Below are 24641 nucleotides of genomic sequence, written 5' to 3'. Positions count from 1 at the left end.
TTTATATTAATTTAAGATTCACACCACAAACACGTCAGAAATTGTCATTTAGATTAACAATGCTGGTACTGCAAAGGGGCTAACAGAGTCCGCATACCATGACAAGGTAAAAACTACTTGGGTGGGATCTGCTCAAACTCTTGTAATCTTTCCCTTACTCGACGCTCAGTCTCGTTCCTGTCCTTTCTCCTCTCCGTGGTGCTCTGCCATGTCGACCCGTGAAGAAGGAGCTCCATCTTGGAGTCCAGATCCTCTGCACCGCTTCACAGTGTCTCCATGGTGTATCCTCTCCCCCTCAGCACCTGCGTGGCATCTTGTGCACTATCGTATGTGCGTGTTCCTTAGTCCCAGTGAAGTCTGGAAGCAGACACCTTTTTCCTTAAGGGCCCTCTTTACTCCCGTGTACGCCTTGTGTTTCTGGACAACCTCCATTGCGTAGTCATGGTCAAATGAGATACACTGCCCCATGATCATTATGTTCTTTCCTCAGGCCGTTTTCAACACCATTTTGATATTAAACTCCAGGACATTTACCACTATGGATCTGGGTGGTGCATTCTGATCTGCTTTACAAGCCAGAGCTCTATGGGCCCACTGGATCTGTAGGTTGGTGTCCATGAGTGCAAGTTCAGTTTTCAAAAGTTGCTCAGAGAAATCACAATATCCTTCTTTAGCCTCGGGTACTCTATAGATGTGGAATTTTTTTCATTGATTTAGTTAAGGTGTCTTTCATAGCCATGTTAATTGTCTCCATCTCATCAATTTGAGCCTCTGCTTCTTTCAGTCCAGTTCCATAGGCCTGGATTCATATGGAATTAGCCGACAGTTTTTTTTTCTCATCTTGGGCCTGGAAACTCCACATTAATAGCTAAAAGCCTATGTTAAAACTTGCATGGTGTTTGCAGTGTTAATTTCTTTGGCGAAAACTATTAGGAAAATTCTTCATCAACAACCTTTTTTCCAAGACAAAAACTATGATGACAAGCTAAAAATAGATCTTGATGATTAAAAGTGAGACAAAATCTATGTCTCATTTTCGTAGATGAGATGTTATGAAAATGTTAGTGGTGGACCATGGGACATTGAAAGCTAAGAAAGGCCATGCTTGTAACTATCTTCAAATGCCGCGTTAGCAACAGGCTGATGGACTCCAGTAAATAGTTGGCACCAGGATGTTTCACCAGCCAGCAAAAACACTCAGACAGGAGCAGTGTCAGCTGTTGGTGCAAGTTGTGAGCTGTAATTCACCAGTAAATAAACAGCTGTGTGTGTCTGACTGTGGATGGTGGAAGTGTTGAATGGATTTGTGGAGTTTGTTAGTAACAGCGATGGCTGTTAGCAGCTCTGCTTGTTAGCTGCTGAATGTCAGCAGAGCAAGCAGCCACCAGCCACCAGACTTCACAGCTGATCCCCGCAGGACTCCACTCAGATTCACACTGGGAAGGTTTATGGTTTGATGCTTGTTAACAGGCAGGTAGGAGGCTCAGTTACAGTTGTGCTGTAAGTAAACAGTCTGAACTCAGATCAGTTTTCTCTGACAGAGATGAATGTTTGGTTTTAATCACCAACTCTATGAGAGGACACAAGTTTAAATCTCCAGACTAACACGTTGAAGATTAATAAGAAAGAATTCAGGTTTTAATGAAGTTATTTTTCTGCTTCTTAACAGTGAGATGGATAAATCAGAGTTTCCAGTGAACCTGGGTACAAATCCCAGTGGTCTCAGATTAGTTATTTGTGGTGTCAAAGTTTTTGAGAGCATTAATAGAGAGATGCTGAGCTTTTCAAATGATGATCAGTAAGTGTGTGCTCATAAATCACCCCTTAAACCTGTCAAAAACTGCTGGAGAAATGACAGGTTGTAAGTGTGCAGAAATTATTTGTAGTTGTAGAAAAAAACTATCTAAATGAAATTTTTATACAACCTGTCACCTTGATTCTAATTTCTGGTATATGAATTAGCTTAACTGTATTAGTTTAAAGATAATATATATACAGTACAGGCCAAAAGTTTGGACACACCTTCTCATTCAATGCGTTTTCTTTATTTTCATGACTATTTACATTGTAGATTCTCACTGAAGGCATCAAAACTATGAATGAACACATGTGGAGTTATGTACTTAACAAAAAAAGGTGAAATAACTGAAAACATGTTTTATATTCTAGTTTCTTCAAAATAGCCACCCTTTGCTCTGATTACTGCTTTGCACACTCTTGGCATTCTCTCCATGAGCTTCAAGAGGTAGTCACCTGAAATGGTTTTCCAACAGTCTTGAAGGAGTTCCCAGAGGTGTTTAGCACTTGTTGGCCCCTTTGCCTTCACTCTGCGGTCCAGCTCACCCCAAACCATCTGGATTGGGTTCAGGTCCGGTGACTGTGGAGGCCAGGTCATCTGCCGCAGCACTCCATCACTCTCCTTCTTGGTCAAATAGCCCTTACACAGCCTGGAGGTGTGTTTGGGGTCATTGTCCTGTTGAAAAATAAATGATCGTCCAACTAAACGCAAACCGGATGGGATGGCATGTCGCTGCAGGATGCTGTGGTAGCCATGCTGGTTCAGTGTGCCTTCAATTTTGAATAAATCCCCAACAGTGTCACCAGCAAAACACCCCCACACCATCACACCTCCTCCTCCATGCTTCACAGTGGGAACCAGGCATGTGGAATCCATCCGTTCACCTTTTCTGCGTCTCACAAAGACACGGCGGTTGGAACCAAAGATCTCAAATTTGGACTCATCAGACCAAAGCACAGATTTCCACTGGTCTAATGTCCATTCCTTGTGTTTCTTGGCCCAAACAAATCTCTTCTGCTTGTTGCCTCTCCTTAGCAGTGGTTTCCTAGCAGCTATTTGACCATGAAGGCCTGATTGGCGCAGTCTCCTCTTAACAGTTGTTCTAGAGATGGGTCTGCTGCTAGAACTCTGTGTGGCATTCATCTGGTCTCTGATCTGAGCTGCTGTTAACTTGCGATTTCTGAGGCTGGTGACTCGGATGAACTTATCCTCAGAAGCAGAGGTGACTCTTGGTCTTCCTTTCCTGGGTCGGTCCTCATGTGTGCCAGTTTGGTTGTAGCGCTTGATGGTTTTTGCGACTCCACTTGGGGACACATTTAAAGTTTTTGCAATTTTCCGGACTGACTGACCTTCATTTCTTAAAGTAATGATGGCCACTCGTTTTTCTTTAGTTAGCTGATTGGTTCTTGCCATAATATGAATTTTAACAGTTGTCCAATAGGGCTGTCGGCTGTGTATTAACCTGACTTCTGCACAACACAACTGATGGTCCCAACCCCATTGATAAAGCAAGAAATTCCACTAATTAACCCTGATAAGGCACACCTGTGAAGTGGAAACCATTTCAGGTGACTACCTCTTGAAGCTCATGGAGAGAATGCCAAGAGTGTGCAAAGCAGTAATCAGAGCAAAGGGTGGCTATTTTGAAGAAACTAGAATATAAAACATGTTTTCAGTTATTTCACCTTTTTTTGTTAAGTACATAACTCCACATGTGTTCATTCATAGTTTTGATGCCTTCAGTGAGAATCTACAATGTAAATAGTCATGAAAATAAAGAAAACGCATTGAATGAGAAGGTGTGTCCAAACTTTTGGCCTGTACTGTACATAATGACTAAAAGGTGATTAAAATGTCATGAATTTTTGTCGACTAAAACTATGAAGGATAAAAATGACTACAATGTGACTAAAACTCTAAACTAAAATAGCTGTCAAAATTAACACTGGGTGTTTGAAAGATTTCACCATTTACCAGGCAGGAAGGATCTAATGATGCTACCCAGTTGCATTATGGGAAGTTTAAGATCCAATATTGTTGGAAGTGATCCACACTAGAGGCAAAACATCAGCCTTCTGTCTTTTATCTGTAACTTTATAAGGTTCCCAGTTAGTCCTCATCATGTTGAACTCAGCTTCTCTTGTGTCCGGTTGATAACTGGGTGTTGGTTTTTTCAGGGGACAGCTCTAAAAGTACCCGGGGAAAGATTTTACCTCACATCACACCAACATGACCCCCAGTATCAGTATTGCTTAATTTTTCAGTTTGTTTACCAGCATTAACTGTGAGATAGTGCATCTCCAAACCATGATAATGTAACTTTTTTTTTAAACAAAAGGTTTTTAAACTGTTTGCTATGATGGATTTATCATAAACATAAACACAATACCTCAAACATTTTAAGTGAATTTCTTCAAACTTGGAAAAAACATTCATTTTGTCGCAGGTACTCATAACTGTACCTGCGACTTGACAGGTTGAAGGAGGCATACAACCACGGGGTGGCAATTCTAGTTTTTCATTGCTCTCACTGTATTTACACAGAAACTGACAAAATATCAAAGAACAAGGACAACAAAGCAAATCAAGTAAATGTAAAGAATAGATAGGACTGATACGTACATAGGTATGCAAAGTAAATGACAAAAAAATGTGACTTGTATATGTGTACAAGTCAAGTTTTTCTGTAAGTTGTAAATCTTACAAATAGTGCAAAAAATAAATACTGGATGGATAGATGTGGACTGGATGATTATGCAGAGTATGTACATGTATCACTCATTCTTGAGAACTGTGACAAGACCATATTTTGGATATATTGGACATGGATGTAAGCTGTGTGTGCAGCTTGACCGCTTCACAGAGGCATTGAACTGCTAGGCAGTTATCCTAGTTTTTTTCAATAAATTGTTTTGTAAATAAAATGTCAGAAAACAGTAAAACATGCCCTGTGTAATTTCCCAGAGCCCAAAGTGACTTCTTCAGATGGTACATTTTATTCACCCAAAAGTAAAAAAATTCAAAGGTGTTGAGTTTATTATCACATATGAAAAAGAAAAGCATCGTATTCTCACATTTAAGACGCGTGCAACCTGCAAATGTTTAGCTTTTTTGCTTTTAAAAAAAGACTAATGATTACTTGATGATGAAAATAGGCAGTTAATTTTCTGTTGATTGACAAATCGATTAATCGACTAATTGTCACAGCTCTAAACAAGTGAACATGTTTTGTCATAAATTAATGATTACAATTATCCTGAATAAAAAGTGTATAATACAGCATTTATGTTTGGTAGGATAATGCATGTTTAAAAATGCTTTTGAGTCACATATGTTAATCTCTACAAACATCTCTGTGTGTTTGTGTTCAGCCTCATGTGTGAAAAGAGGATCTTTGAAGTGATCAACACCTCACAGCATCCTTTCTTGGTGAACCTGTACGGCTGCTTCCAGACTTCAGACCATGTGTGTTTTGTGATGGCCTACTCTCCCGGAGGAGACCTCATGACACACATTCACACCAGCATCTTCACTGAGAAACAGGCCTGGTTAGCACACACCTCTGTCTGTAAAGTCCACTGACATGGCAGCAAAAATACAGGATGATGATATTTCCATCACTTTCTCTCTGTTTAAAGGTTTTATTCATCATGTGTGCTGCTTGGTCTGGAGTTTCTACACCAAAACAAAATAGTTTACAGGTGGGTCCTTCTCAAGCTGCTCCCAGAGCAGTATTACATCATACCTTGCTGCATGTTGGGAGCATGTTGCATTATTTGGTTTGTGTCTGTCTGTCTGTCTGTCTGTCTGTCTGTCAGGGACCTGAAGCTGGATAATCTGCTAATGGATGCAGATGGTTATGTGAGGATAGCGGACTTTGGCTTGTGCAAAGAAGGTAAGAAAATTAGAATTTCTTGTCATTTTTTAAGGTCCAGTAAAAGCCAGACTCTTATGTGTGATATAAATGTTCTGCCTACAGTACATAGCAATAACTCTACAGGAATATCCATATCACACTTGGTACAGTAGTGTTCATCTCATGGCAAGATTTTGTGTGTGGAGGCTCAGATATCTAAGTAAGGCTCTGGTTTGTGTAGGTATGGGTCACGGGGATCGCACCTCAACATTCTGTGGCACACCAGAGTTTCTGGCCCCAGAGGTGCTGACAGACAACAACTACACCCGCAGTGTGGACTGGTGGGGGTTTGGGGTCCTCCTCTATGAGATGCTGCTGGGGGAGGTCAGTATAAACATGCCCGCTAGTTGCTAAACCGAACAAAGCAAATGCAAAGCAAGCAGATATTCAGGGGAGCAATTAGTTTGTGTCCATTTAATTAATTGAACACAAACATATGACACCTTTTAAGTTGATATGGTGGACTTGTTAGCAAACAGATACATATTTACACATTCAGCAGGTCCAATGTTACATAAGCACTCATCAGAGTTGTGTTTGTGTCCACCTGATGAGTGGGGGGGGTGCACACATGCCGCAATAGCTGCCTGGAAAACACGGGGTTGAGCTGGGTGTTACTTTTGTGCCTACTCTATTCCAACTTTCAAGGGCGCAGAGGCAGGTTGCATCTTAGGTTGCTAAGCGGCCATAAGCAGCACTGTATCATAGCCTACTGTTACGTTGCTATGCTAAACCAGGCTTGTGAAAACCTCATTAGCTCTGTTTGAACTCTTTTTATCTCAGGGCATTGCCACTGCGCCCTGAAAAATAGGCACTCGGGAATGCGTGCATGCTAGAACGGCGTAGCTCTAGTGTTTGAGCATGCCTGCCACGTGTCTACATTGAAAACAATGAATTAGAGGGCGCAAAAACCATGTTTTCATGGTTTCCATGAACTCCTGATGGAAATATCTGTCTCTTTAGCTGCTAAATGCTCCACTATGTTCACCAGCTAGTCTAATTATGTCTCTCAGCTGTTAAGTGCTGAGCAGGTACTGTACAGTGGGTTTTAAGGGGGAAGGGGATCTTTTTGGGGTCAGTGCAGACAAAAAGAACAAATACAGTAATCTCATTGTATATGTGTGCATGTGATTATTGTTTTAAGACTGACTTAAAAAAATGTGAACCAGTCCTTTAATATGCATGGAGTACAACAAAGCTGGTCCTCCCTGCATATCTGTACACACCTTTCAAATATTGATCCAATGTTCAGCTCAAATGCAGACACGCAGTAACTCAGGTGATTTAGCTATACTGTGATACAACCACAGAAGGAGCAGAATCTATGAGAGCAGCATTACGTTTGTGTTGCCCTCTGTTCTCTTTCAGTCTCCATTCCCAGGTGATGATGAGGAAGAGGTGTTTGACAGCATCGTCAATGATGAAGTGCGCTACCCTCGCTTCCTTTCTCCTGAGTCTGTGTCACTCATTCAAAAGGTTGGCCTCCTATCAAATGGATCTCAAGTCTTCCACAGGAGTTTTCTCATGATCTTTTATACGGGTGTCCTGCTCCCCTGTGTACTGACTCCCCTCCATTCTCACTGTGTTTTAGCTGCTGCAGAAAAATCCTGAGATGAGACTTGGAGGAGGAGAGGAAGATGCTGCAGAGATCAAAAGACACAAGTTCTTTCAGGTCATTATCCAGCCAGACACTGCTGACCACCTTACACTGTAACCTCTTAACTATAAAACATTACAAGTCTCTGACTGATTGCTCTTTAGACAACAAGGGGTGGGAATCAGCAGAGGATCCACGATACACGATTATTGCAATTTTTAAAATGCTGCAATATGCTGAGTATTGTGATAAAATGAACAGCGATATTCATTCATTTTCCATCACCACTTATCCTGTTAGCCTGGGGGCTGGACATTGGGCAAGAGGCGGGATACACCCTGGACAGACTATCACAGTGCTGACACATAGAGACAAATGATCATTTATGGTCACATTCACACCTACGTGCAATTTAGAGTCACTAATTAACCTAACCTGCATGTCTTTGGACTGTGGGAGGAAGCTGGAGTACCCAGAGAAAACCCGCGCTGACAGCGGGAGAACAGGCAAACTCCACACAGAAGGGCTTCCCCACCCTGGGATTTGAACCCTTCACCCTGAATTTGAACCAGGAACCCTCCTGCTGTGAAGCGACAGTGCTGCACCACCATGCGATATATTAGGTTTTATTACCTTTTTTCAACTGTAAATTATGTCCCCAGAGGAAAACTTTGTCAGCATAAGTTTTATCTAATAACAAAGTTTTCAGTCTGTTCATCTCACTTAAGTCATTTTTTTGCAGCAGCAAAATGTTAAAGCAATTGATTATATTATTCTACTAGGCTACCTAAAGATTAAATTGAATTTGTTATATTAATAATTTATATGATAAAAAAAATCAATACTTGGCACTGTCTGACAATACAATATTGCCACACAAAAATATTGTGATACCATGCTGCACCATTTTTTTTCCCCTCCCCTACAAACAACTGTACTTTAACTTCAATAGAGAGCTCTATAATTTAGTTCTTTATTTCATATTTTCTAATTCCCAGAGCTCTGGTTGCCCTCCCGAGATGAAGAGATTTCAATTTCTTGAAAATTTTCACAATTTTAAGAACAAAGAAATTTGACACAAAGAAGAAGCAAATTCTGGAAACACTGTGGGCACCCCTCACACTTACGATGTGTTGGTGAGGTGTACTGCTGACAACATTAGAAAAAATAACTGTTGTGGAGAGTGATGAACCAGCTGCCGGCTTGAGTCAAGCTCACACCGGCCAACTTTTCTCTGCATCGTTCTAAAGCGGTTTCATCTCATCACAAACCTTGGTCTGAACTGGACTTAAAGAACATCTTTCCTCAAAATTGGCACAAACATCTACTTGGACGCACTGATGTAATGATTAAAATACTGATTAGAATTTGGTGGTCAAAGGTTGAGGTCACTGTAACCTCACAAAACATGTTTTTTTGGCCATAATTCAAGAATGCATATGCTAATAATGCAGACAATTTCACACAAATGTCTATCAGATAAAATGATGAAGTGATGACATTTTGTATCAAAAGGTCAAAGGTCACCAATTCAGATACTGAATTGCAGTTAAAATGAAAGTGAAAAGGATTCAGTTCAAATGTAAGCATTGAAAGATTGTGACATGCCAATTTAAGTGTAAGCGCTGAGTAAAGTTGAAGTTCAAACACTGAAAGGAGTAGGGATGGGAATCACCAGAGGCTTCATGATACAATATTATTGCGATTTTAAATGTGTTGTTCAAATAAACACAAGAAATTTGTGCTCTAGATAAAGGCTCAGCGCTCAGTGAATAACCTCCTAAGCCCTATGATAAACTATTATGGCAAGGCTTAACTATTCAGACCAGTGAGCAGTGATAACTAACATGTCTTTGGGGTCATCAGGTGGGAACCTCCTTTCACCAGTGTTTCGTCTAGTTGGTCCCACGACACCTCCAGGAGGCTAGACAGTGATCTCTGGCGTCCCAGAGACACTCCCCTAATGCCAGGTCTCACTGCTCCCCGCACCAACCCAAAAACCTCCTTTACCTTACTTACACATGGCTTTCTCAGCACAAACAGCACTGCCACCTTCAACCAAACCCAGGCTCCATTTATGCGAGCTCCAGGTAGTGACCATGCTGATACTACCTTTCCTAGCACATTTACAGATGTGATATGCTGAGTATTGCAAAAAAATAAAAAAATATGATTTATTACCTGTTTTCAACTCAATTAAGCTGGAAATGTTTGTCTAAGTGAAAGTCTTGAAAGAAATTCCTGCCTCTTCAAGTGTATAAACTGAAGGAGGATGTCAGTGAGTGTGTTGGCTGAGATAAGGAAAATCATGTATGAGCTAAACTGTGTTTAATCAGATTAAATGTCAGAAATTAAAGCTGTGGAACTGTCAGTGATGTGTAAGTGCCAGAAGCAGTTGAATTGTTTGCGATGAAGAGTGAGCTTCTTTAAGTGACAGCTTAAGTGTAAGCACTGAAAGCAGTTGAGGCAGTTTGTGTATAAACAGTAGAGTTGAAAGCAGATAAAATGTTGGCTGCTGTGGAAAAGATAAAACATTTCAAACAAGTCAAATATATTTTTATTGTAAACCAATGTGAGCAACAAGGTAGCTCTTCCACAGCACAGACTGCAGATTGAATGTCAGTTTTTTGTAAGTTTGAGTTTGTTTGTTATTCATGCTTTTCATTAACCCTTTGTCTGTTGATAGGGAATGGACTGGGGCGCTCTCCTGGCCAAAAAGATAAAGCCTCCCTTCCTACCGGTCATCAAAGCACTGAAGGACGTCAGTAACTTTGATGAGGAGTTCACTCGCCTCAAGCCAGTCCTCACCCTCCCACGAACGCCCTGCGCCCTCACTGCTGAGCAACAAGAAATCTTTGCCGATTTTGACTTCTCTTACATGAGCTGACCAGACCAGAAACCACAGTCCTGCCTTTTTCATGTCCACACAGTTCCATATTTCCCGATGTCACATCATCCATGTTGCCTGTTCACTGCAACACACCACAAAGTCTGCAGGCTGCAGCCAGGCTCATTCTGCTGGAGAACTGACTCATTATGAGGCATGCAGGGTATTTTAGTTTTTACTTTGTTTTGTTTGTTTGTTTATGCCAAATTGATTTTGAAATGTTCCATGCTGACTGTTTCTGTCATCAAGCTGTAGGATCAAAAGGCTGAACATTTATTGTTTACACTAAATGAACTATATCACCAGTGCAATATTTTTACAAATGGACATTGCTCAGTAATGTCAAATATCAGCACTGCCCTCTGAATCTGAACTGTAAATATTTGTGCTCTTAATGAAGAAAACTGAAGGCCAAAGAATGAATGTACAGCCTGCTATTTGGTGCAACCATTATACATCCATCTGTTGTAACCTCTTATGTTGTTGGGATATTATATACTGAAAATAGCCAAATAGTTTATAGAGATTTATCAGTCAATATGCCGATTTTTAAGTAATACTCTCATGAAGATTATGCTTATATGAAACAAACCAGCCTATATGTTAAGTGTAACCTGCATGAAGGTAAATATTAATGAATAAATTTATATCTGCTGGACTTTAAATGACCAGGAAACTCTTCATGAAACATTTATTTATTGTTGTATAGTCATTTCAAAGTAGTAAAAAACATTGCATGACAGTGTTGCATATTATTCAGAAGTACACAACATTAATTCATATAAACCAGAGCTCTCCCTGATAATGACTCAGTCCGACTGGAGACAATCTGCCTTTTGTCCAATACTACTGCTGTACATTGAACTCAACACCACATTTATTGCTGTCTTACAAGGTTACTATTGCACAAAGACATGTTTAAATGGAAATACCAGACGATGTATTGCACTCTCAGCTCTCTACTTAATCTTAGCTACTGTTCCACAGTATTCTTCCACTTACTGAACTAAAATAGTCATACAAAAATCTAAAGACATTTTCTGGTTCAAAATTGTTTAAAAATTATATACAGTATAAAATAGCTTGAAATGCTGTCCATTGAAAGTCAAAGCATCTTGTACATCATAGTTGGATTAAATGCTAGAAACAATACAACACAGTTTTTACTACTTTCATATTAAAATCAACTGAGGTTTGCAAAAAATGATGAAAAAATGGAATTTGTCATTCTCTCACTTCAGAAACAGCTTTGTTTTTAAAAGACAAAAGCTGCTGAAGTAGGTGGACCCTGTAAAACCTCTGCAGAATAAATACGACTCAGCAATTACAGCAATTTATCACATAGAAGACAGAAGTAAACTTTCTACACTAAAAACAACATATGTACCATTTTTAAAAAGAATTCCCCGACTTGTTCCTCAGGATCTGATTCCAGTGAGTGAACAGAGAAACCATACCAACCATACATGTGGATTCTCTACACATGCACCTAAAACAAGTATTTTTAATCAAATGTTTAATATTTGACATGTATTAAAAGTAAACTTCAGAGTCAATTTAACAGTCCATTAGTCAGGTTTACCATGTGTCATGGTAAGACTGCTCACGTAAATAATTCAGTAGAGGACACAGCACAGGAGCAGGAGTTGAGTGGGATGTATGTGCATAAACAAAGACCAAGCTTCAGTCAGCAGGGCTTCATCACTAGCTTTACTTGGAACCTTAAAAGAATAGTTCACCCAAAAACAATATAAACTGAATATAGTACGCACCTCCCTCAGCTGTCTATCGTTCCAGATAGGGGCGTGTCCAGGGGGTGGCAACCCTATCTGCCCACTCAGAGGTGGAACCTTAGGCTAATTTATTTTCATTGGTACTTTACAATGTGATTTGGGCCCCTTCTTACACCCAGCACAAAGCAGAATTGCCAGTACAGACACAGTTTTACAGTTTTTGTTTTCTTTTATATATTTGCTGCAGTGACAGTACTGCTCTCACTGCATTACTCTCAGCAGAAAACTGCTCACTTCTCCGATCTGCAAAATCCACCATATAAATAACACTGCAACAGGTGCAGGGCCACCTGATTTTTAAAGGGAATGGGAGACACTCTGCCTGGTTGAATTCATGTTATCCCCAAAACAGACCTAATTAACTGAGACTAAATACAGCCCTGTTTAACTAGCAACAGTGGAGCTGGATACGCTCTACGTGCACTTGCAACAGGCACTTTAGACTATGTGCTTTAGATGATTTAAATAGGGCTTGTATTTCTTAATGTGCATTGTTTTCTTTTGTATGTAGCCTGCTTTTGGAGGTACACTTTCTCTCTGTGGACTTAAAGAATGATATGTATGTTACTTATGGAAACTTATACATTACATTTGTCTGGTGACACCCTATTGTGTTGTGACTGATAGGTCTACTCATCCTTTAAATTAAAATTTTAGACAAAGGAATGTAAGGAAACTGTAAGATAATGTTAGTAGTTAAAGTAGATACAATATGTCTCCCACACTCATTATTCCAATAGCATAACCCCCCTACATAAGTAAGTGCCCCACATGTCAGGAGATGCCACAAAAGTGTTCTATTGAAGGGCATAAAGGTCAGCAGGGTGCCCCCAAAAAAAGCATGTCAGTAACAACAGGGCTCAACGGAGGCCGATCAAACAGCATAGGTTTTCCGGACATTTTATAACCTTCACTGCCATTTGTTTGGCCTTCGTCAAAGTCTGTTTGCACTGATACACTTCAGTTTTTCGGTGCTTCACTCTCCTTAACGCCATTCAAAAAAAACCTTTTCTGGGGCCACAGAAAGTCTGGGGATTTGAGTACAATTTATATTGTTTTTGGCTGAACTAGTCTTTTAAAATCAACCAGTAAAGTGTCTGTTTAAGGGGAAAGGTATTACATACTTGAATAGTTGTAAACAATTGTTAGAGTAAGAACTGTAGTGCTGGTAAACTTTTGTCCACACAGAGATGGTAACTCGGAGCAGGTACATCATTCTGTGGGTACACAAGACAATTTTTACTCTGTTGACAACCACTTGAGAAGAGGAGGAAAAAAACAGGAACTGTGGGCAACAACAACACTGCAGGAGAGATGTAAGAAAAGGTAATGTCGCAGAGTTATGGAAAAATAACAAGTCTATATACAAGTGTCTATATAAAGGTAAACTGCACACATAGATAGTTTATCTCCCAACTTTGTGGTCAAGTGTCTGATCCTAAAATCCAGAGAGGTTGTTAATGAGCGAAACCCTTCTCAATGGGTATTAATGTCCTAGACTTGGTCGCTGCCCTCCCTGAAGTACACCTGTTCCCACACCACTGTGTCCCATACACAGAAGAAACCCCACAGGTTGTGGAAGGTGCCACGGTCGAAGGGGTTTTCATCAACACCGCAGTGTTTTAGGTAGGAGATGCGGTGGCGTGACATGAACTCCCAGGTGGTGGTGTTGAGTGAAACCAGGTAGAGGTGGGAGCCGAGCAGGAGCAGCACAATCAGCGAGAGCAGAGCCACCAGCACGGCCACGGCCAGCAGCATCCCATTGGTGCGCAGCCACAGCTGCCAGGTGGGCGCAAAACTGAAACCTGTCCTGATGAAACAAAGACATAAGCAGTCTGTTGAGGCTTCACAACTGCAGCATAAATCTGCCAGCTGAGTGGCATGATTGATGGTGACAGTGTTGTACTCACCAGGCAATGTGCAGCCCCCACAGCAGCACCAGCAGCTGGACAGCAAGGTAAAGCACGAACCAGCGGTGGTTCCTCTCACCAACACAGTTCTCAATCCAGGGGCAGTGATGGTCATAACGGCGGACACAGTGCTGACATGTCTGGCAGTGCTTTGATCTCATTGGCTGCTGCTGAGTGAAAAGCATCAAGATTAACCCTGTTGTTTTAACACTGGTTATGCGCCAGGCTTGATTATACCCTACACCAGCCCTGACCAGTGTTCTGTGTGAAACCATGCATGTGAAAAAAAATTGCTGCTGTTGCTCTTCAGCCTGGAAAAATAAGTTGTAATGAGGTTTCGGAGGCTGTATACCTTGAATGAACCATACACGCAATGTCCCAATGAAAATGTTTGGGATTATGATACATGCTTTCCCTCCCAGTACTGTCTTAGTAAATCAGTTATTACCTCTGCCAAGGAGGTTATGTTTTCGCCGGCATTTGTCTGTTTGTCTGCAAAATAACTTGAGAAGTTCTGAATGGATTTTAGTGAAATTTTCAGGAAAGGTTGATGATGAGACAAGGAACGGATGATAAAATTTTGGTGGTGATCGGTTGAAGCGAAGTGGATAAAATAATAAAAAGGCGGGAAATCCGAGCTGCTTGGCGGAGGTCTGCGCTCTCCGTAGCGCAGCGATGGGTCGGGTCCGGACATTTTTAGGCAATTCTGAGCAACAAGCAGAAGAATTGGAAGACATTTAGGAATTTAGCAACACAATCTGCCTTTTGCATCAGCTGAGGCTTGAACTCACAACCTCTGAGACTAAGAATCAATTTCTATCTCACTGAGCTAATTAGTCAGTGACAATTCGTGTGTAGCTTCACAAATTGACTAAGCCAGACGTGCAGGTTTAGCAGCCGTCCATGCATGGAAAAGCAAATTTCAAACCACTGTAAAAAATTCAGTTATCAAAACAAAAATCTGAAAATACACATATTGCATCTAGACAGCATGGAGATGTTGGTAATTTATTTTAACAATGATTGATTTGCTCCATAAGTGGAAAAACTGATGTTTAACTAGTTGAGCTATGTGCAAAGTGAGAAGCCTCAGATGGTTTCACACTGAAGTACTGACACTGGGTCTTTGAACAAAGTTTGGTTTATTTTCAAGCATGAGAAGGCAGACTTTCTAGCAGAAAAAAGACTTGAAGATGCTACACAGTGATCAGTCACGCTCAGGCAATTTTAAGCAATAAGCCGGAGCACAAGAAGATGTTTACATTACAATGTGGATTCTGCACCAGTTGAGGCTTGAACCTTCAACCTCTGGAACCTAAGACGGTCATCTACCGCTCTGAGCTAATTGGCAAGTAGCAACTCAACAGTGGCTTCACAAACTGAGTAAGCCATTCACTGTTGTGTAGGAAAGCAGCCATCCGTGCATGGAAAGGCAGATTTGAAACCACTGTAAAAAATTCAGTTATTAAAACAAAAATCTGAAAATATACATATTGCATCTAGACAGCATGGAGATGTTGGTAATTTGTTTGTAACAATGATTGATTTGCTCCATAAGTGAAAAACTATTTTTTAATATTGCCATTTTAACATTGACTTCAATTGTTCACATTAGAGCAAAATTCAAAATGCTGTCAAAAATTCAGTTTTTGAGATAAAATTCTGAAATTTGTCACACATCATCTACCATGACTCTAGAATTTTGTCATTTTTTTCATGACATTGAAGATTTATTTAGCAAGAATTTGCATGTACTCTAATTTTTTGATAAATCAAAAATCTGAGAAACATAGTTTGTGTAGGACAGTCTGAAGATGCTCTGTAGCAAGTTTGGTGTCAATTGAGCAAAAATTGTGGGAGGAGATAGGTTTAAGAAGTTTTACAGTTTTTGAAAAAAAACAGAGTGATCAACTTCATAATTTTTAATAGGTTTAAATGTACAAAAGTTTCTTCAGTATTGGGGCTACAGTTTGATGAAAGTAGTGAAGTTGTAGCACGTATGGTTGATTTGTTACGAATTTTCAAAGTTTAGAACTTTAGATGCTTGCTGTAGCGCCACCAACAGGACTATTGGCTTGAGTTTACAGCTGAGGATATCTGGCATGAGACTGGACCTTTGTGCATAGTCTGGTGAGTTTTCACCCATGGGAAGTATGATTTCCTCAGAAGAAAGAAGAAGAAGAATACCTAGGATTACAATAGTGTCCTGGCAGCTTAGCTGCCCGGACACTAATAAAGAATAAAAACATGCAGACAATGTGAGGAGAGGAAAAAAAGCTACATGCAAAATAAACATGGAAATACATATCTGGGCTTTTCAAAAAGCACCTAGATAACATTCCATGGTGACATTTAGAACAGAAATATGCCTACACTTAAAAACTAAACCTGATCATGTGATTTAGTTTTGCTTTTAAATATCACAATAGAAACAACTCTCTCTCTGAATCATTAATTTCCATCCACTCTGATGGAAGCTGAGGACTGACTAGTACAGAATACACCTGATGTACCGCTGATATGTTGCTGATCCCCAGTGAGCTTTTTACACAGGGGCACCAGGGGCATATTAAAATTGACCATTTATGTTGAATGAGAAGATCATTCTCGACCCTTGACACAGACTGTGCGATTTGGTTGAAAGCTCCAAAAGCCAGTTAAAAGACCTTGGGTTCAGATTTTTTTTGTATCAATGTGTATGTGGCATGGTGGTGGTGTGGTTAGCACTGTCGTCTCACAGCCATAAGGTTGCTGGTTTGAACCCAGAACTCTGTGCGGAGTTTGCATGTTCTCCTCGTGTCAGCATGGGTTTTCTCAGGGTACTGAGAGGGTACTGGCTTCCTCCCACAATCCGAAAACATACAGGTTAGTTGGTGACTCTCAATGGGCCGAAGATGTGAATGTGAGCACAAATGGTGTATGTGTTAACCCTGTGATAGTCAGGCAACCTGTCCAGGTTGTACCCCGCCTCTCATCCAATGTCATCTGGGATAGGCTCCAGCCCCCACCCCCCGTGACCCAACAGTATAAGCAGTTAAGGAAAATAAATGAATTTGGCTTTACAAGTTCTATAGGTTTAGGTTGAAATAATGACCTATAAATAAAGGAGGTTTTTCTCTACTGTTTATACAGACATCCAGAACACTTTAGCTCTAGATAGAGTTGGTTGTTGTTTCATGTTAGTCTGTATTAAAAGACCTGTCAATTGATTTGAGAGTGATACCAGGTTCCAACCTTGTGTTTTCATTTTTGACAGTAGGGCTTAACTTCGGTTAACTTTTGGATTATGGATTGTGCTTTAAATCATCTTGGATGTTACAGACAAAAGGTAAAAGGCAAAATACAGACATACAATCCAATTCCTGCATACTGCTGTACACAATGACCTGCCTGCGCCTGTATCATATGATGTTTTGTGTTCACTGGAAGTAGTACAGGTGTGTAACATAGAACTGGGCTGCTTGGCAACCCATCTGTTATTCTATACCGCTGAGGGATCCTAGAAGTACTGTAGAACTTCAGGTGTCACATTTCAGCTGTAGAGCTAAACTAACACTACAGAGAGACAACAAAATACAAACTCCATGTCCACAGACAAACAATCCATTCCACAGGCTCAGAAAATCAGTTTTTACAAAAACTGTAATCTCAACTCAAGGTCCTGTACTACATCTGGTGCTCTTCCCCGGATCTTTCTCTGTTATTATTTGTGGTAAAACTTAAAACACGTGACCAAAGATCCATACTTAACAAATGAGTAAGCACTACTGTTTCCAAAGTCAAGAATGAACGTTCACGCTCAAATAGGAGAGGGTCTGAAATAAAACACAAAAACTGACCAAAAAGAAGCTTTTAAAAAAAGACTTAAAAAAATGCAATTCATAATAACATGCAGCAATACACGTGGTGACATTTTTTCTAATGGTGTTAATCCACATCAAAGTGTTCTCATCCTGAAATAACAACCAAATGCCACATGAGCCCTTGGCAGTGTTGATGACACAGTGTGTAGCGTACCTGCAGCAGACAGTGGCCACAGCGACGCTGTCGCAGGGATTTGGTGGTGGGTGGAATCATGTCCTGTTGCTCCTCAGTCACTCCCAGCGTGAACTGGCACAACACATGGGACAACTGATCAGAGAAGCCACTGCCAATTCAGTTCAAGCATTTATCATGACCTGTTATGTGCACTTGTCATTTATGTCCCCACAAACATGCAAAACTTTTCTAAATAAAACCTCACTATCTAATTTAGATTGTGTTTTCCACAGGTTTGTTGTAGACATTTTCCTGGGTCTTCATCATAAGTATTTTATAACTGGTGTATGGTAACAGTTAAATCTGTGTGAAACTGGCAAATGAAGTAGCCAGATATTACTGCACACTCAATTCTCCCTGAATTCTCCCTGATACTATCAATTATACAACAGTTAGTTCCGGCCCTGCAATCTTATTGGTCGAGAGACAGTAAAACCGTGACGATATTGGAGTACAACATCACGGTTATTTCACTGTGTATGTATCACTCCGCCTCACAAATACAAAATAACGGCTGTGATTGTGTCTTCGGCACTACCAAATCACAGCCGTGATGATATACGAGTATAACATCACTCCCTCTCTTGTGATATTGCTTAATTATATAAACCAACACAAACCACTTACAATGTTAGATTGTTCCTTATGTTCCATACATCACTTACATAGCATACAGAAGTAATGGCTACAAAACAGGGATACATCAAATGCATGCAACACTTGCACTGCAACACCGTACATCTGCAATGGCATGAGGGAGCAGTAAGACATACTGTCAGCTAAAATCAATAAATGTTTCTCAGGTAAGGTATCCAGTCCTTTTAAGAATAAATGTCAACAAAACTCAGGTACATCACATCTCTTGAGTCATTCTCCAAATTCATAAAACGGTGGTTACTGGACAATCAAACATGTTGTCATGATCTGAATACGTATTTAAGTCCTCATTTCATTACTGTATGTTGGGGCTTATGTGCTTTTGTATAGTATGTTTTCCTTAATGTGCTTTGGTTTTATGGTGATGTCACTGTCTTGCTAATTGTGCTTGTGTGCTGTCGTCCTTGCTTATGTGCGTTGCTTTGTGCCTTTTTGTATTTGTTTGTGGCTATGTGCTTTAGTCTATGCTGTGTTTTATGTTGTACTTTTGTAGAGTACTTTAGTAGTTAATGTTTTAGGTTATGTGGTTAGGTCACTGTTTTTTCTTAATAGTGCTTATATCTTGCTGTTTTTGCCCATGTGCCTTGTTCTGTGCTTTGTCTATGGTTATATACTTGCCCTGTGCTCATGTGCCCTTCTATGGACATGCCATCAATCCATCTTTTATCTGTGCTTATGTGTTTCTGTGCTTTTGTATGTTATTTTTGTCTTTTTCTGATAAATACTTACACCATCAATCTGCCAGGGACTGCAGATGAAAATTAGCCTGTATGGCTAAATCTGGCACATTTACTTGACTTAAGTGATCAGGTTCATTAATGTGCACTGTCCCTTTCTAAATAAAATAAAATAAACATAAAACTATGAAAGACAACAAATAAAACAACAAAAAATAAAATACAATGTTTCTGTTTGGTTAAGAAAAATGGTTGCAGTGGTTTTCTTAATCTTTACACCATCTTATACACAACTATTATCCCTTTAGATTTGTGCCCCAGACATCATCAGCTATTTTTGACCAACAACTTCTCCTCAACTATGGGAGTGCAGGGAACCTCCTGACGTGGGGTAAATTGCAACATGGACTTTTTAAGAGGTTACACAGGCTCGATCCTGTCGTGCTTCCAGCCAGTTGACCACAATACCACCAAACAGTAGCACACCAAACAGTGGCAGAGAGACTGGACGTGTTTTAGCGGAGTTCAGTGAAAAACAGTGATTTCGGTCAATTTAAGTGTATTTCTTTATCATACTTTTTTTATTATTACTGAACTGTCTATGCAAGTCACCGAATCCAACCATATATCGTCTTAATTATCTTGTTGCCTAAAACATAGCACCATTTAAAACTATGTAACCAACTCCCAGCAAGTGTTAGCTAGGCTGGATAAAATTTCCACACAGCGGGGTAAGTTGTAACGCAGTGTTACGGCTAAGCTACCTATAGCACATTTTCTCTTTTTTTGCACTTTAAACTTATGTTCATTTTGAACTAATGCCCTTGATTAAATGAGATATACTTTGTACTTTTAATTTGTCAGGTATCCTACTGACACAATTTTATAGTCTTGTCAATATTCATACATTCAACACTCATATTTTGACATGTGGATCAAGGTTACCCAATCTATATACATCTATGGGTCCAACCATTGAATATGGATGATAGAGTAACAGATGGATGGATATCTGTATGGATACCTATCCGTCCCCTGATGTAGATGGAGAGATAGGTATCTACACACATCTATCCATCAATCTCTGACAAAGATTTATGATATGCCTAATAATACAAATACATATTAGGATCATTACTTACCTGCAAATCGCTGTCATCAGACAATATGAATCCTGGGTCCATCAGAGAGACAGCGAAATAGAGCAACACTGACACCAGCACCAGCAGGACGAATAGCACAGGCTGGATGAGCTGGCCTGTCTCCTCCTGCTTCCTCAGCTCTAAGAACCAAAACAAACAGCAAACTATGATTTCACTCAGTGAAACACACTCAAGTCCTGCTGAGAGCTCCCAGGCTCCGAGCTTGACTCCCACACAAGCAGGTTTATTTCATAAACCATGGCTACTAAGTTAATAGTGTGAATGCTAATCTGGGCAGCAGCCTTCTTTATAAAATAACATCAGAGTATGGTATACCATTACATATCAGGTATTAGCTTGTCATTCATTCCACATATTAAATATGACTTCAAGCCTGCAGCTGCTCAGTGTGGCGCTATTATGTGTTACCGTGTAGACGTGAGATAATCTTACCTGTATCATGTAGGAAGAGTATTAAAGTTATGACCCATGTCAGAATCACATGAGCTGTTCTTACCAGAAACCCTGAGCCAAAAACATTTTTGAACATGGTCCTAGCATGTTAGAGCTCCCATCGCTATCTACAGCTGGAGTACGGACTGCAGGACTGTCAGTGACAGCACAGTCAGTGTGTACTGGCGTTAGCTAATGGCGAAATAATATCCAGCGCGTAAAAACAAGAGAACCAAGTAATGTTAAGTTCCGAAACAGTAAAAAAAACGCGTTAAAAAGCTGCCGCTGTCCTGTCACATAGCTAGCATTAGCTAACGTTAATGTCGCCAGGGTATTGACGGTATTACGACCGTCGGCGCTACACTGCGGCTTTCACGTTATTTGTTTCGCTTGGCTGCGCTAAACACCGAATGAAAAATAAGTCGAAAAGCATCGCATCTGAATTTAGACATTGTTCTAGTGCATTTGTTTATTGATGTCGTCCCTGTGCAATCTCAGCTGTGATTGGCTAAAGTCAGTCACGAGACAGTCCAGGATAGAGTGGCCGGCAGGGACGTGACAGCGAGGACTGCCCCGAGATGTGCAGCCATGAATGACGTATGAACCCACTGTACCTTATGGATGCTGTGGTGTTATGGCAAGCCGTTTTAACATTTAATCGCTAGACTGGATATTCATTACTAATATCTGCAACATAATTTTGCCTAGTCAAAACTCTTATTCAAGATATCTGTAATTAGATTTTGCCTAGTCAAAACTCTAATTACAGATATCTGTAATTCACTTTTGACTAGTAAGATTCAAACTATTTTTGCCATTCATGTGTATGGGGTTTGTCATTATAGATATCTCCATTGTAGTTGCGGATATCTGCAATTGTTATTGCGGATATCTGCAACTGAATTGTGGATATCTGTAATTCCAGTTTGAGATATCTACAATTTAATTTTTACTAGTCATAATTCAAGTTCAAGATATCTTTAATTATCATCAATTGAACATATCTACATGGTCCTTTCTAGATATCTTGAATTGAGTTTCAGATAGTCAGAATGACGTTGTAGATATCTTGAATTCGAATTATGACTAGTCAAAATGACGTTGTAGATATCTTAAACTGGAATTATAGATAGTCATAATGTAATTGGAGATATCTATAATGACAAACCCCATACACATGAATGGCAAAAATAGTTTGAATCTTACTAGTCAAAACTGAATTACAGATATCTGTAACTGTAGTTTTGACTAGTCAGAATGACGTTATAGATATCTGTAATTCAGTTTTGACTAGTCAGAATGACGTCATAAATATCTGTAATTCAGTTTTGACTAGTCAGAATGACGTCATAAATATCTGTAATTCAGTTTTGACTATTCAGAATGACGTCATAGATATCTGTCATTCAGTTTTGACTAGTCAAAATGAGGTTACAGATATCTGGAATTCAGTTTTGACTAGTCAACAGAGAGACAACAGAGAGGGAAGATATGGTTCTTTCCACAGTACCAAAGCTTTCCTTTGCTGTTGCTGTAAGTCCCTCATTGACAAAGAGTTTCAGCTGCTGTAACTAAGACACTTTAAAGGACAAGAAGACTTCTCTCACACTCTGACCAGTAAAGTTAACAGCTCCTCTTCTTCTCTTGTTCTTGCAAGATGATATGTGGCAGTAGCATCTAGCGTTACCACTCCAATGGTTTTCACTGGGCAGGACAGTTATGAAAAATTGTGATATAAAAGGAAACTAGTAACTAAAGCTGTAGTGGAGTATAAATAACACATTTGCCTGTGAGAGTAGTATAGTAGAAGTATAAAGCTGCATAAAATGGAAATACTTAAGTACAGGTACCTCAGTGAAAACGCAAATGTCATGTTCTCAGCATATAATTAAGATATGACCATAAATATAATAAATACAGTAATATATCATCATATTACTGCAATGACAACCAGCCTTTTTAAGGGTAAACTATTTTTTTGTGGAGCAAAATCTCCTCATTTGCACTGAAAAGGGAAAGAAAAAGTTTCATGTGAACCTTTGTGTAAAGAAAAGAATTAATACAATATTTTTCAGCTTCAGTATAGCACATCAGATTATAGAGGCTCGCAGCTTGTCTAGCAGCTGTTACGCTTCCTTGGCCAATGGAATGCTCTGCAGGCAGTTATCCACATAGAAACATCTCTGTACTGAAAATCTGACATCTTCATCTGAGCTGGTATGGTCAATAACATGCTGTTGAAGCACGAAGGTGGCACAGCAGGGTGAGCAGGTCGTGCCAAAAGGTAGCACCTGCCACTCATAGATGTTGGGGGGCGTGCCTCTCTTCAGGTCACACCACGCTAACCTTAATAGGGGCCTGTCTTCGGGCAGGAGTTGGACTCGATGAAACATGCCTTTATGTCCCCACTAATGGCCACACTGTGTTGACGAAAGTGTAGCAGCATCCCATGGAGTGACGGCCCCAGAGTAGGTCCAGGGAGGAGAGCACTATTCAGGTTGAGTCCTCTTTTCATAGGAGCATTGAAGAAGATGGGATTCTTCTGGTTATGCTGAACCATGTGATGGGATATAAACCATGACTCCCCATACTCTCCCGTCCCTGGAGTGGACAGCTTTGCCACAGAGCCTGCAGCTTCAAGCTTCTTGATGTCAGCGCAGAAGGCTGCGGCCTTCTCAGAGTCCTTCGGGAACCTTCTCTCTGTGCTCCTATGGCTTGGCATCACGGCTTCTGGAGAGGCTTGGAAGTGCGGTGCATTCTTCCGTCTGAGCAGGGGTGTGCTGTATAGTGATGGATCCCTTCCACTTCCACACGTACTGTCTTACTCTCTAGAAGAGCAATGGCCTCTTGATCCTTCTTTGACCAGGGTTACCAGCTTTTTTTTCACTTCAGAATGGCAGACTGTGTACCTGCCAGAACCACGAGAGTGTGAGACTGTGACAGTAAAACAATAACACCACTCAAACATACTCGCACTGTCACACACTCCAAACTGTTCCGTCCAGCTTCTTACTTTTATTTCCCTCTAAGAAAAAAGGTTTTAACTCTTTCATTGTTTATAGTTTAGAGTTAAGTTTCCTTTCAGTTTTGAGATAAGTTTTAACTCTTTCATTCCTTTTAGTTTGGAGATAAATGTCCTTTCAGTTTCTAGATAACTTATAAATTGTTCTTTCCTACTTAGTAAGCAGGTTAATTCTACTCTTTAGATTAGAGTGTACTCTCTGTACACTCATGACTGTGTACCATCTCACAATGCCACCACCATAGTTAAATTTGCAGATGACACGACTGTGGTGGGGCTGATCACCAAAGGCAATGAGTCAGCCTACAGAGAGGAGGTACAGGGGCTGAGAGTGTGGTGCAAAGAAAACAATCTGACTCTAAACATAGCAAAAAAAAAAACCCCAAAACTCATAATTGACTTCAGGAAGAAGCAGGATGTCAATTTGCCACTGTACATCAATGGGGAGAGGGTGGGGAGGGTGGAGAGGGTGGAGAGGGTGTCCAGCTTCAAATTCCTGGGCACACACATTACAGAGGACCTCACATGGACAGTTAACACTACAGCACTGGTCAAAAAGGCCCAACAACGACTGTATAAACCTGTCCCAACAGCTCCTGAGGTCATTCTACTGCTGCTCAATTGAGCGCATCCTCACCCATGGAATCCTGGTGTGGTAGGGTAGCAGCTCTGCAGCAGACAAAAAATCCCTGCAGAGTCATAAAATCACACATCATAGGACACCAGCTACCTGCCATAGAAGACATTTTCA

General features: G+C 40.3%; 2 protein-coding genes across 4 annotated transcripts in view; one reads left to right on the top strand and one right to left on the bottom strand.

The window, feature by feature from the left end:
* pkn3 (protein kinase N3) overlaps nt 1-10866 on the top strand; it is a 47854-nt gene extending 36988 nt beyond the window's left edge. The window contains exons 16-22 of the mRNA XM_033646640.2: nt 5170-5346; nt 5437-5499; nt 5617-5693; nt 5896-6038; nt 7083-7190; nt 7306-7386; nt 9998-10866. Coding sequence (XP_033502531.2) covers nt 5170-5346; nt 5437-5499; nt 5617-5693; nt 5896-6038; nt 7083-7190; nt 7306-7386; nt 9998-10198 — 850 coding nt within the window. The 3' untranslated portion in view covers nt 10199-10866. The remainder of the gene's footprint in view (nt 1-5169; nt 5347-5436; nt 5500-5616; nt 5694-5895; nt 6039-7082; nt 7191-7305; nt 7387-9997) is intronic.
* Nucleotides 10867-10877: 11 nt separating this feature from the next.
* zdhhc12b (zDHHC palmitoyltransferase 12b) lies at nt 10878-21430 on the bottom strand. 3 transcript variants are annotated; one of them, XM_078162386.1, is made up of 5 exons: nt 20869-21430; nt 20416-20555; nt 17919-18011; nt 13902-14071; nt 10878-13796 (listed from the first exon to the last, which is right to left on the bottom strand). In XM_078162386.1, exons 1-5 carry the CDS (start codon nt 20963-20965, stop codon nt 13598-13600), a joined length of 699 nt encoding a protein of 232 aa, XP_078018512.1. In that variant the 5' UTR covers nt 20966-21430; the 3' UTR covers nt 10878-13597. The 3 variants fall into 3 exon arrangements, with proteins under 3 accessions (XP_078018512.1, XP_033502532.1, XP_033502533.1); XM_033646641.2 differs by having other exon boundaries at nt 10878-13801; nt 20869-21422; XM_033646642.2 differs by having other exon boundaries at nt 10878-13801; nt 13902-14068; nt 20869-21414.
* Nucleotides 21431-24641: the final 3211 nt, after the last annotated feature.

The sequence above is a fragment of the Epinephelus lanceolatus genome, chromosome 19 (genome assembly GCF_041903045.1).
Source record: "Epinephelus lanceolatus isolate andai-2023 chromosome 19, ASM4190304v1, whole genome shotgun sequence".
Taxonomy (NCBI): domain Eukaryota; kingdom Metazoa; phylum Chordata; class Actinopteri; order Perciformes; family Serranidae; genus Epinephelus; species Epinephelus lanceolatus.
This window is presented reverse-complemented; position numbering and strand designations above follow the sequence as displayed.